This window comes from Chanodichthys erythropterus, chromosome 11 (assembly GCF_024489055.1).
Source record: "Chanodichthys erythropterus isolate Z2021 chromosome 11, ASM2448905v1, whole genome shotgun sequence".
Taxonomy (NCBI): Eukaryota; Metazoa; Chordata; class Actinopteri; order Cypriniformes; family Xenocyprididae; genus Chanodichthys; species Chanodichthys erythropterus.
The window spans coordinates 35,939,387-35,953,104 of NC_090231.1; the positions used below are offsets into that span (position 1 = coordinate 35,939,387).

General features: G+C 42.1%; 1 protein-coding gene across 1 annotated transcript in view; it reads right to left on the bottom strand.

Moving 5' to 3' along the window:
• Window positions 1-3,166: 3,166 nt before the first annotated feature.
• tub (TUB bipartite transcription factor) overlaps window positions 3,167-13,718 on the bottom strand; it is a 145,233-nt gene continuing 134,681 nt past the window's right edge. Inside the window, exons 9-14 of the mRNA XM_067400882.1 lie at window positions 6,682-6,873; window positions 6,025-6,137; window positions 5,467-5,581; window positions 5,092-5,190; window positions 3,599-3,770; window positions 3,167-3,355 (exon numbers count right to left, since the gene is read on the bottom strand). Of these exons, the coding sequence (XP_067256983.1) occupies window positions 3,222-3,355; window positions 3,599-3,770; window positions 5,092-5,190; window positions 5,467-5,581; window positions 6,025-6,137; window positions 6,682-6,873 (825 nt within the window). The 3' untranslated portion in view covers window positions 3,167-3,221. The remainder of the gene's footprint in view (window positions 3,356-3,598; window positions 3,771-5,091; window positions 5,191-5,466; window positions 5,582-6,024; window positions 6,138-6,681; window positions 6,874-13,718) is intronic.

Sequence of the window (13,718 nt, forward strand, 5' to 3'; positions counted from 1 at the left end):
TTGATGAACTACAAAGATTGAATCTTAAATATTTGAGATGCGAAAATTCACATTCAGATTTATTTATTTTTTTTTCATATCTTGAGTACTGTATACAAACACTGTATATTGACCAATGTACACATTTTACAAAACAGTGTGACATAACAGTTATACATTAACACAAGAGTGGTGAGACTTTTTCAAACATATAAAAAAAGAGCAGAAAAACATTAATTTTCAGTGTTTTAACCATTTAGAGCAAACCCAAAACTGTTAGAGCATTACATAAAGTATAGAAAGTGCTGGAATGGTATCACGAGGCATTTAAAAAACAAACTTTTAATAACTTGCTCATATTTCTTTGCAATTTGGCCAAAGAATTTAATATACATGTTATATTATTCTCTAAAAAAAGTAATATTAAAAATACTTTTCTGGAGGGAAAGATACATTTCAAAATGTGATGTCTGAAGCCACAACATTAATTATGACCAAAGAGAATAGTAAGAAAAAAAGGTATGCCATTTGCAGCACATTTCCTGCCTTTATCTTGAATTGTTTAAGACATACAAACATTCTAAATATTAGATGATGCTGTTTTGTGAAATTCATAACTTTTTTTTTCCTGTGTGATGGACAACAAACTTGAAGGGGCACTCAGCAGGGAACACAACTACAATATTTTGATTTCTTGAAAACATTCTTTCTAGACAATGACAAAAGATTTTCATTTATCTAATTTCCAAGACTTGAGACATTCAACTGGAATGAAAAATGGCATGATAAAAATCAACTGCAAGGCATGCTAATGTGTAACAGAGCAGAGCTAGTAAATAACTGGCCATCTGAAGACTTCTACAATGCTTTAAAGCAGGGATGGGCAACATCGTCCTGAAGGGCCACTGTCCTGCGGAGTTTACATAAAAACTCACCTGCCTGTAGCTTCCTAGTTATCCTGAAGACCTTGATTGTTCAGGTGTGTTTGATTTGGGTTGGAGCTAAACTCGGCAGGACAGTGGCCCTCCGTGACTGAAGTTGCCATCCCTGCTTTAAAGAATAGTTTGGCTTTAAGGGCAGTTGGTACAGCAGGTTTTTGGATTTTGTCAGTTAAATTTCCTTTCTTTATTCATCAGCATTGTTTAGCAAAGACAGAAGTGTACAAGCTATAGTACAATTAAGGATGATGATTTGAGTTGTGTAAATTTCACTGACACTTTGTTCGAGCCACATTTTTCACAACTATCTTCATACAGCAGGAGATTTTATAGGTGACTTCAACTGTTGCTAAGCATGTTCACATGCAGTTATCCAGCTACAACCACATAATCAAGGGCTGTTAGTCTGACTTTGCAAAAATCAGATTGGTGTAATGTCAATTAGATGAAAGTGTTTACATGGCAAATCATCATTTTAGTGCATGTAAACAGACTTGCTCATCTCAGTGTGTCAAATAAGAAGATTCTCTGTTCTGGAAAATCATCTACTCCACAAGCAGGCAAATAAACCTGATCTTTCAGGAAATATACAGCCCAATATACTGGAAATATACAGATTGTTCTTAAGAACAACGACAGAAGCTTATAAGTAGCTGCATGATAAACAACACTGGCTGAAGAAAACAATGTAGCATCTCACCAACTTCAAGCATCACAAGTGTCTCATCCAAAAGGCACAATATTTACAGCTTTCCACCATTAATCTCTGAATAAAGTGCTCCATTCGGTACATTCCCCTACAAATGTAGCGGGTCAGTACGTGATGATAATGTACTTACCCTGATATTGACCCTCACATAAAATACATATTTATTTACTACACACTTCTGCCACCATTTAGGACTTTCACACTAGAACTATTGGTGTGGTGTGGACCTGGTGAACCATTCATTTTGGTCAGTTGTAATGCCATTACAACCGTTTTAAAATCTCATGTCCACTTGAGATCAACTGAAACTGTTCTAATGTGCACCTATTATGCTTTTTCTTATATTACCTTTCATGTAGTGTGTAATATAGCCGTTTGTGAATGTGAAAGGTCTGCAAAGTTTCAAAAATCAAAATGCACAATAAATGAAAAGAAAGAACCGATTCTGAACAGCCTGAAACAAGTCATCAGTAATTCCAGTTTTACTTTCTTACAAATTTGCATAATCTACTTCTATTCAAGTCTATAGTCTTCATTGGCTGCCTGCGCAAACTGCCATAATTGTTAATATCATTGTGTATACAAGTGCTGAGGAAGCCATGTTTCAGACACTGTGAGAAAAGAGGTGATTCTGCAATGTATATTATGAGAAAATGAAAGTGTTTTTTGATGCACCTATTATAGGAGACCTCCAAAATAAAATGGCATAATTGAGGCAGTTTAAGTACAGAAGGACATGGACTGATAATGGTTACATCTATTTTGTGGAACTGTCACACATTCATCAGTTGAATTGTAATGAATCCACACCAAAAGCTCAGATGTGAAGGCGCCCTGGTCAAGCTTTGTGCTTGAAGCTCAGTGAATTATGGGCATGGGGTGAGACACTAGCAGTAGATGGTATGGACATTTATAAATACATAAATAGTGGACAAATATGTCTATGTCATACTTCATGCTGGCTCTGGAGTCCTCGTGAAGCATGAATTGATATGTTAAATGACATGTATGACACAATTGACAAGTATAACTGAAGAAATGTCAAATTTGAAAAAGTTCATTAAATCAAATATCCAAACTGTTATAAATCACAGCAACATGTTACATCTCTTGTGAAAAATCATAATTGAATGGTTAGTGAACATTAATTACTTTTAGAATTACAACCATAGCAAGATGATGTTTGTTTTTAATCTTAGGGACAACAAGTACTACTGTAAAAGATCCTTATTTTAACATTAGCAAAATGTTAGTGTTACCTTGTCGGTTAAGTAATGAAAGCTACTTCCTCCACCCACTTGAATTGTGAAGTCTTTGTGCTTTCCCCCAACTGTGATGCCCTTAAAAAAACAACAATAACAACAACAACAACAAAAAACAGAAACCTCGCTTACACACATTTCTAACACACACACACCTCATTCACACACATTCACACAAAGACACAAACTCTAAACGCATTCATGTCTCCAAAAGAAGGATCTTGAAAGAGGGACCCTGCTGCCTTGGAGTTCACCGCAGCCCTTTACTCAGTGATTCAGAATGTAAAGCAGTCTGGCTGGGTTCTTTCGGTTGTGGCTGGCAGAGACAGATGGCTACTCACAGGCTAGTTTGCTGTCAAAGCTGGACAGAGCAATTGCAAACGCCTGCAGGGCACACATGGGGTAGTTGTAGTCCATTGTGAAGACACCCTCTGCTACACGACCAAACTGCATTACAATGTAATCCGCTGTATACACAAAAGAGTGAGAATACAGAAAAATTAACTGATATCCTTCAGTGCAGTAAAGAAAAAATATAATTAATCTCTAAAATATGTGGTGTATATATCTCCAGATATATAGAAGAATTGATCTTTTTTAAACAAAAAAAAAAAAAGTAACACCTGAGACTTTACTTACTAGATTTTTCATCTTTCGCAATGTAATGCAACTAGTACAAAAAGCTTAGAAGATTTTTTTTTTTCACTCACGGTCATTGTCATGAATAATCTGAAAATTTTTGACAGATGCTTGGGTGACTCTGCCATGGAAGTTGAGCACATATGATTGAGTATCATCATTCCACACAGGCGTCTTGTTGTGGAGCTCTATCACGCTCTCAGTGCTTTTGTTCTGCCATCGAGCCAGTAGAGACTCATGGTCCTGCGATAGACAGATGAGGAGGGATTAGCTTTCCATTAGACTTTGCTTCTAATGCTAACATCTGTATATATAAATATAGGTCAATGTTTATTGGTTTCCTTGGACTATTGTTCTGCACTGGCCTACAAAAGACATAGACATTACATAATATTTTATTGGTCATGTAACAGATAATTGATTTAAGTACAATATAAATATCTTCAATGATATTATCACGTACACATTTTTAACTGCCTCTCTTTCTTCCTCCAAAACATTTTGTATTTTCAAAGTAGTCATTATATAATTATAATTATATATATATATCGTTACTCCAGTCTTCAGTGTCACATGATCCTTTAGAAATCATTCTAATATCTGCTGATCTGCTGCTCAAGAAACATTTATGATTATTTTCAATGTTGAAAACAGTTGTGTACTTTTTTTTTTCAGGATTCCTTGATGAATAGAAAGTTCAAAAGAACAGCATTTATCTGAAATACAAAGCTTCTGTAGCATTATACACTACCGTTCAAAAGTTTGGGGTCAGTAAGATTTTTTTTTTTTTTTTTTTTTTTTAAAGAAATGAAAGAAATGAATACTTTTATTCTGCAAGGATGCATTAAATCAATCAAAAGTGGCAGTAAAGACATTTATAATGTTACAAAAGATTAGATTTCAGATAAACACTGTTCTTTTAAACTTTCTATTCATCAAATAATCCTGAAAAAAAATACTGTACACAAATATTTTGTACAATTGTACACATTAAATGTTTCTTGAGCAGCAAGATATATATATATATACTTTACAATATTACTACAATATTAGTTTATAGACTACAATATTAACTATGAATTAACTGGTAACACTTTACAATAAGATTCATTAGTTAAACATTATGTATTAACTAACATGAATTAACCATGAGCAATACATTTGTTACTGTATTTACTCATCTTCATTAACGTTAATGAAAATACAGTTGTTCATTGTTTGTTCATGTTAGTTCACAGTATATTAAAAAAATGTTAACAAGATTTTAAGAATGTATTATTAAATGTTGAAATTAACATTAACAAAGATTAATAAATGCTGTATAAGTGCAGAAATCTATCTAAATTGCAGTAGTGATTATAAATGATTTATCCGTGTACATCTCATGACCACTTAATTCCTGATGGACAAATCACGTCCCACCCTACATTTTTCTTGTTCGAGAAGCCGTTTTACTCAAATGCCCATCACAATAGGGACTATAAGACTATCACAGCTTCTGTTTCATGCTGAATATTTATACACACATGCTGGATTATGCCATTCTAAACAGCCCTGCACTCACATTTCGAGGCCTGATGGAGACTCTTTCGTGGTCCATGTTCATTCCAGGAATAATGACACTCATCTTTCGAGGCCCCTTGAAACCTAAAACGTTAGTTTCCTGTAGAACATAAGACAAACAATCATTCACATCTAAATTAGCCACAATGTTTATATACATGTGACTCAGTGAAATTCTTAGAAATTATTTATTAACTTCAAAGCATTTTACTTGCTGTTTTCCCTTTCTCAGTGGTATTTCTATGTAAAAAAAAAAAAAAAAAAAATCAACCAGCAGAGGTCAGCCTTGGCTCATCATTGCTTGTGGCTCTACGATCCAGTGCCCTTAGCGCTGGGTGCTGGCTCTCTGCTGGCCACTGACCAACACCAAACTCACATAGCAGATTGCAGCAAGCTCCTGTCGTAGATTCCCTGCTTCTAGGCTGGAGGTGGTCTTGACTGGATTCACACCACTGTCATATACTGTAAACTTGGTACCCATGAGGTTTGATCTGTGGAGATGACATTGTACTTATTGAAGAAATTCTCACAATTAAGACTGCATCATGTCACAACAAAGGGTGAATCTACCGAAGACAGCCAAGAATATGTCCATGCCATATTTCACCCCAAAACCAAAAGAAGAAAAAAATATTTTTCTATTATTAATTATGGCATTGTAGCATATTTAATATCAAAAGTTTGTTTTTAAAAGTACTGTAATGAGACTCAACATGCATGCAGCTGCTCACTCCTCATATGAATGAGGACACTCTAGCACACCAGCAATGAAACCAATTACAGTTTTAAATAGGTTCGGCAGTGCACACATGCACATGAACTCATTAAAGCTCCCTGTCGAACGTTTAGAAAGAGACACGTGTTTCTTGTCTCTACAAGAACAGCATAGATTTACGCTACCTTATGAATCACAATGACTCATCTTTAAATATACCTCAGTTTGCCAATAAAGCTCTCGCCACCTCGTGATAGGTCAGTTGGGTCGATGGAGATGAGGTAATTCGATGTTTTGCTCTTCTTTCTCTTCCTCCCGGCTAAAAGGAAAACCTAAAGTGTGACAGAATTTAATTGGGCACCAAACAGCAGCACAAAACTGACAGCAAAAAAGATCCGAGACTGAGACCATACATAAATATACTGAGACAGTGATTCCAAATGTTGATAATTGTGTTTTGAGGAATGGCATAAACAACTAATAAACAAACAGCTGTAAAACGATCAATCTCTATTTTGAAGATCAGGCTCGTATCTTTACCATCTGAAGGAGTGCAGAAATTGAGACATTGGCTGTATGTGTTATTATTATTTGGTAAATAAGACGCATAGGACACATTTATTTTTATATGTGATTTATGATTATATTGTTAGGATAAAAATTTGCCCAGTGCAGCAATATTATGTTTAATTGTCATTTAGCTAAATCTCCCTGCAGGCTATATTTGGTTCCTTTCCTCAGAATCAATCATTTTAAGCACTTTGGAAAATTGGAGGAATGGAGTATCACTGATTGGCCTTGACTACTGTTGCACAACAATGATGAATTCCAAATAAGCCAAACTCTTTAGAAATAATCAGTGTTTCAGTGTCTGACCTTCTTGCCGTCCTCCCTCTCCAGATGGAGGTAGTAGGTGGGGTACATGCCCCTGTCCATGCCCTTCTTATCTCTTGTGATCCTGCATTTCACGGTCACCCCTTGGGGGGCGGGTCTGAGAGTGAACTCCTCCAGGTCATCCACGTCGATGGATGGCTCATTGGCCAATGGGGTGGAAGCTGAGGTTGCCTCCTGTAACATTGATTAAGCAGAAAGAAATTGATCCTGATCAGTTATAGATTGCTTATAGTTGAAGGAAATGTATATTTATTGATTATTACAAATACATAACCATATTTATTTACAAGCATTTTTTAACAATAAAAAATAAACAGATGAATAAATCCAAAAGTCTGAGGACCCACTGGAAATTTAGATTTTTTTTTTTTTTTTAACCTAGAAAAATACAAGAAAAAAAAAATGATGATGCAAAATGAGGCCAAAATTGGATGGATGGATGGATGGATGGATGGATGGATGGATGGACGGATGGATGGATGGATGGATGGATGGATGGATGGATGGATGGATGGATGGATGGATGGATGGATGTTTTAAAATATTTTTTTAATTTAAGCCTAAAAACAAAATTGAAAAATGTAAAACAAAGAAAGGTTATGATGTAAAATAAAGATGGATAGATTGACAAAAACAACAGATAGGTCAAACGTTTGGACCCCATTTAAATTAATCAAATGTCCCTGTGGTCTGAAATGTAAGCAGCACAGCTGGGATTAAAACTGAAATGTTAAAGCAGCCCAGTGACGTTAGCAAGGTCAGGCCCAGGAGACATGGATGAGCCACTAAACACCCAAATAAATAACAGATACATTTAAACTTGACTCAAGTTTACTGGAATATCTTGGAGAGCTGACAAATAACATGCACAGGAACAGTTTTTCAACATTAATAGTGTAAGTTAAAATGTATGTATATGCAAAAGTGAAAAATATTAGTGGTCACTATTTCTTTCAAGTTTACCTTGTTAATAATATTTGTTTTTATGCATTTCTCTTTATTGGTCACTAGGGGTGACCCTGAATAGTCGACGATTCGAATCTTCGATAGGAGGAGCCTGATTCGACTACCAATCTCAAAGTCGAATCTTCGCAGAGGTGTTATGAGAAGAGATATGGTGCTCAGCTCATATAGATATATGCTCAATATCTGATTGATTTTACATAGACATACTGGTTCTTATAGGTTAATATACAGCCTATTATGTTAATACCATAAATAAAAAATTTTAATGTGCGTGAATAAATCCAACCCTGTGACCGATTTAAGTTTCACTTCGATCATCCGTGACCGGCAGAGGAGCATCTTTGCGGCAGGGATTAAATCTTTAACGATGTCTTGGATAAAGTATACAATTGGATGCACTTTGAAATGGTAAAAGATGATCCAAAAAATGTATGATGCAAGTTGTGCCAACAGCTCATGTCCTAGAACTCAACAAGGACAAACACTGCGCCGCGCTTCTGCCGGCCAACGAGCTGACTATAGCGCTATTTAAAAAGACTCAAAGGGACACAGGCAGATCGCGTGAAAGACTGGATTTTTCTCTCTCAATCAGGTAGGGTAGCTACAAGTGATTTCAAACTATTTTAGACGGATGTAATTTGATTTTTGAATGTTTAGCTAAAAAGACTGCCACTCCAGTTCAGCGTTTATTGTCTCTGCAGTTAAAAAGACAAAGTAGACAATTCTGGCTATACTTTCGTTATTTTAATAATTTCTTTAATTTTAATTTATTTATTGATCACTCTGGGTTATCTAATTTAATTATGTGTGGCTTGTGTTTTGAATGTTCCCCTGCACTTCAGGCATTTTGCAGTTTGACTCGATCATATTTCTGTTCTAATTCAATTCTGTAAATTAATGTTTGAAAAAATATATATATATTTTTTTTTTATTAAATGAATTTAATTTTTTGGTGCATCAATGTTGCGCTGTAGAGTTAAAGCTTGCACAGACAGTTTAGCCGATGTAATTTGATTTGCCGACATATGAAATGTATATCTGCAGTGTGGCTTTTCTGCAGTTATTCTTATATATATTTTAAGGTTTACTGATCCAAAATGTTTTTATTCGTTTTCTTCTATATCTTTGTGTGGTTGTCACGGTAAACACGAAGACAAAAGGTAGATCCAAGTGCAGCAGAGATATTTATTAAAGGGTAATCCAAAAGCTTAATCCACAGAGCAGGCAAGGGTCAAAATCCAAGAAATCAGTCCAAAACAAACAGGTACAAAATAACAAAGAAAAACCAGAACAGACAACCGGGGAATCAGAAAACGCGTGACATAAACAACGAACCAACACCAAGGACAGAAACTATAAATAGACAGACACTAATGAGGTGATATAATACAGCTGTGTAAAGACAATGATAATGAGTCCAGTGAGTGTGTATGGGATGTAGTCCATGTAACAGGTGGAAATGAGAGTCCAGGATGGAGTACCCTCTAGTGGCTGAAAGGGCACTCTCACTGGTGATCATGACATTACCCCCCCTCAAAGGAGCGGCTACCAGACGCTCCACCAGACAAAACAAAAACAAAAACAACTCAGGAGGGAGGTGGACGGGAGCGGGCAGCTCAGTGACGGCAGAGGGCCCGGGACGGCAGCGGGCTCGGGCTGCTCCGGGACGGCAGCGGGCACGGGCTGCTCCGGGACGGCAGCGGGCTCGGGCTGCGCCGGGACGGCAGTGGGCTCGGGCTGGCAGACTGGTCCAGGGTCAAAAACACCAGAGTGCCTTCTCCAGGCATGCAAGACCGCCAAAACATAAAAAGTAAAGACAGCCCTCTTGGCCATCACAGGACTGACAGGGAGAGCATGCGGGGCTGGAGTGGACTCACTGGCTGGAGCGGACTCACTGGCTGGAGCGGGCTCACTGGCTGGAGCGGGCTCACCGGCTGGAGCGGGCTCACCGGCTGGAGCGGGCTCACCGGCTGGAGCGGGCTCACCGGCTGGAGCGGGCTCACCGGCTGGAGCGGGCTCACCGGCTGGAGCGGGCTCACCGGCTGGAGCGGGCTCACCGGCTGGAGCGGGCTCACCGGCTGGAGCGGGCTCTGGAGTGGATTCAGTGGAGGCTTCCGGGTCTTGAGGGATGGAAGCCTTCCTCCTCCTCTTCCTCTTCTTAGATGTGGGAAGCGGAGACTCAGTGCCCACCTCCTCTGTGGCCTCTGGAGCGGAGTCACGGGCTTGAGCGGACTCCCGGGCTGGGCTGGAGCGGACTCCCGGGCTGGGCTGGAGCGGACTCCCGGGCTGGGCTGGAGCGGACTCCCGGGCTGGGCTGGAGCGGACTCCCGGGCTGGGCTGGAGCGGACTCCCGGGCTGGGCTGGAGCGGACTCCCGGGCTGGGCTGGAGCGGACTCCCGGGCTGGGCTGGAGCGGACTCCCGGGCTGGGCTGGAGCGGACTCCCGGGCTGGGCTGGAGCGGACTCCCGGGCTGGGCTGGAGCGGACTCCCGGGCTGGGCTGGAGCGGACTCCCGGGCTGGGCTGGAGCGGACTCCCGGGCTGGGCTGGAGCGGACTCCCGGGCTGGGCTGGAGCGGACTCCCGGGCTGGGCTGGAGCGGACTCCCGGGCTGGGCTGGAGCGGACTCCCGGGCTGGGCTGGAGCGGACTCCCGGGCTGGGCTGGAGCGGACTCCCGGGCTGGGCTGGAGCGGACTCCCGGGCTGGGCTGGAGCGGACTCCCGGCCAGCTCTGGAGCGGACTCCCGGCCAGCTCTGGAGCGGACTCCCGGGCTGGGCTGGAGCGGACTCCCGGGCTGGGCTGGAGCGGACTCCCGGGCTGGGCTGGAGCGGACTCCCGGGCTGGGCTGGAGCGGACTCCCGGGCTGGGCTGGAGCGGACTCCCGGGCTGGGCTGGAGCGGACTCCCGGGCTGGGCTGGAGCGGACTCCCGGGCTGGGCTGGAGCGGACTCCCGGGCTGGGCTGGAGCGGACTCCCGGGCTGGGCTGGAGCGGACTCCCGGGCTGGGCTGGAGCGGACTCCCGGGCTGGGCTGGAGCGGACTCCCGGGCTGGGCTGGAGCGGACTCCCGGGCTGGGCTGGAGCGGACTCCCGGGCTGGGCTGGAGCGGACTCCCGGGCTGGGCTGGAGCGGACTCCCGGGCTGGGCTGGAGCGGACTCCCGGGCTGGGCTGGAGCGGACTCCCGGGCTGGGCTGGAGCGGACTCCCGGGCTGGGCTGGAGCGGACTCCCGGGCTGGAGCGGACTCACGGGCTGGAGCGGACTCACGGGCTGGAGCGGGTGTTGGAGGTCTCTGAATCTGCCCATCCCTATGCAGATACAGGTAACTGGCGAAATTCCAAAAATTTAACTTCCCCACCAGCTCCATCTCCCACTGCGGCAGAGGATCATTAAGACAGTTATTAATTGTGTCCTTGAGGACCACATCAGAGAGACCATACCCCTCCGCCCGTGACAAGAACTTCTGGACGAATGTCCGCACTCCCATTCTCCCCTGGCGAAGAGTTGCCAAAAGGGCCTGAGCCTCCTCAGCCCCCACTGATGACCGGAGTCTCCTGCTGCTGGATCTCTGCATGTTTGGTTCGTTCTGTCACGGTAAACACAAAGACAAAAGGTTGATCCAAGTGCAGCAGAGATATTTATTAAAGGGTAATCCAAAAGCGTAATCCACAGAGCAGGCAAGGGTCAAAATCCAAGAAATCAGTCCAAAACAAACAGGTACAAAATAACACAAAGAAAAACCAGAACAGACAACCGGGGAATCAGAAAACGCGTGACATAAACAACGAACCAACACCAAGGACAGAAACTACTCAGTATAAATAGACAGACACTAATGAGGTGATATAATACAGCTGGGTGCAATGACAATGATAATGAGTCCAGTGAGTGTGTATGGGATATGTAGTCCATGTAACAGGTGGAAATGAGCGTCCAGGATGGAGTGCCCTCTAGTGGCTGAAAGGGCACTCTCACTGGTGATCATGACAGTGGTGTTCTGTACCTCGTGGCTGTGAATGTTTATCCACATTGCCTTTCATTTGTCAGTTTCGTCTATCACTTGAAAGGCAGTTTGGTCGGTTTATTAGAAAGACGTTTCTCTGTGCTGTGCGTGAAAGAAAATAAAAATTGTCTTATTAAGCCGCGCCCGCGGGTAGGCTATAGGCCTTAAGGCCCTTTCACACAGGACGCGGTAAGCGCTGCGCTATGAAACCCATTTGTTTCAATGGCTTGCGCCACGCAAGGACTGCGTCGACCAAAGCGCTGACGCAGCGGAGCGCAGCTTGCGCGCACGCCGCGGTCAAAGTTCAAAATAGTTCAACTTTTGCCGCTGTGCTCTGTGACGATTACCCGCGTGACCAATAGCAACGGGGCATCCAAACACGGGCGGACTGGCCATCTGGCATTCTTTTACTGTCTATGGGCATACCGGGCACTTTCCCGGTGGGCCGACGTGCTTTTTGGGGCCGACGGTCGCCGACCGCAAAAAAAATAAAATAAAAAAAAATTATCTCGGCCCATTAAAGTGGTAGGCCTAGATCGGCGGCCCAATGCTTTTTCAATTGACACTGGGCTGCTGGCCTAAAATATAACATAGGCTAGTTTTTTTCCTTCTGACAGTGCGCTCATGAAACATGTAACTTAGCTCAGCGGCCCATTGGTTGTTTTCTTGATTGACACTGGACTGGCCCAATCATATCTTTGAACAGCACCATCTATAGGATTTCTGCCTGCACGCAGTTTCAGTGTGATCATGAAGAAGGAACACAAAGGAGGTGCAGAGAAGCTGCGTGAGAGAAAAAAACGCTGACAAAATGTGTCAAATTGACACAAATGTTTTCGGCAGTAGCAGCAGGGGCGTAAATCTGCAGTGCTGTCCCCCCAAAAAATATAATTAATAACCACTAAGTATTGTGCATAAATTATATAAACTTAAAATAATTATGTAAGTAGTAAAGCAATACAAATGCAAACGGGCGTTTTAAGTTTAGAAACATTTTGAGTCACCCCTCCCTTGCCTCACAGGTTTGGTCCACCGCGCATGTCACACTCGCTTGTGTGTAGATTCTGTAGAAGCTCGGCGCATGGCGCCGGCGGGAGAGAACAGTTCTACAGACAGATGAGTTCCAGTAAGTCGGCTGTCAAGGCTATATTATTTAAAAACATCGGATGAAGGGATTATTTTATCTTTAATGCTGACGGTGCTGAGTAATTAGTCATAACAACAACAACAACAACAAAAAAGGTGATAAATGATGTTTTTTTTTCCCGTGAGTCCGCTATTTTAGCGATTATAATGTTACCTAAGTTAGCTTGTTTACATAGCTTGTTGGATATAAGTCACCCATACCAACAACAATTAACATTGTGATTGGTTCGCTATATATATATATATATATATATATATATATATATATATATATATAGATATATATATATATATATATATAAGCGGAAGGATCTTATGTGGTGGTGGGCCGGTCTGGGCCAAAATGCCAGGGCTGATTTTTGGTCCCAGTCCATCCCTGCATCCAAACAATCGGAAAGCAAAATGGATGAACAGCTATTTACTGTGTTGGAATTTCCAGAGCTATACAATACAAGTTTGCTGGTCGTATAGATACATCGGGAGAAAAGCTGTGTCATGAAGACATGACAGACGCTTCTTAGCACGGGACATATACTTTGCTGCTGACTGAAAGGTGGAACAACAATCAAATGATTAGATGATTAGAACTCCCAATACAAGTTTTGAAAACTCCAACTAATGTGCTCTGAACCCAGCGGCGAGCGCAGCGCATACCGCGTCCTGTGTGAAAACTTCATTTTCCGTGTCCCGCTCCATCTCGTGCACAGTTCAGCGCGCAGCCCTTTCAAAGTCTGTGCGCACTCTGGACTGCTGTTTTTCAAGCTCAATCCGTAGTCGAGGACACCCCTATTGGTCACACTGCAGGAAAAACATTATATAGATTTCTAATATTATAAATAAAAGTGCAAATAGTCTGTTTTGACTCTTATTTTGATATTCTTTTGTCTTGTTGTGGCTATCTCAGTTCCT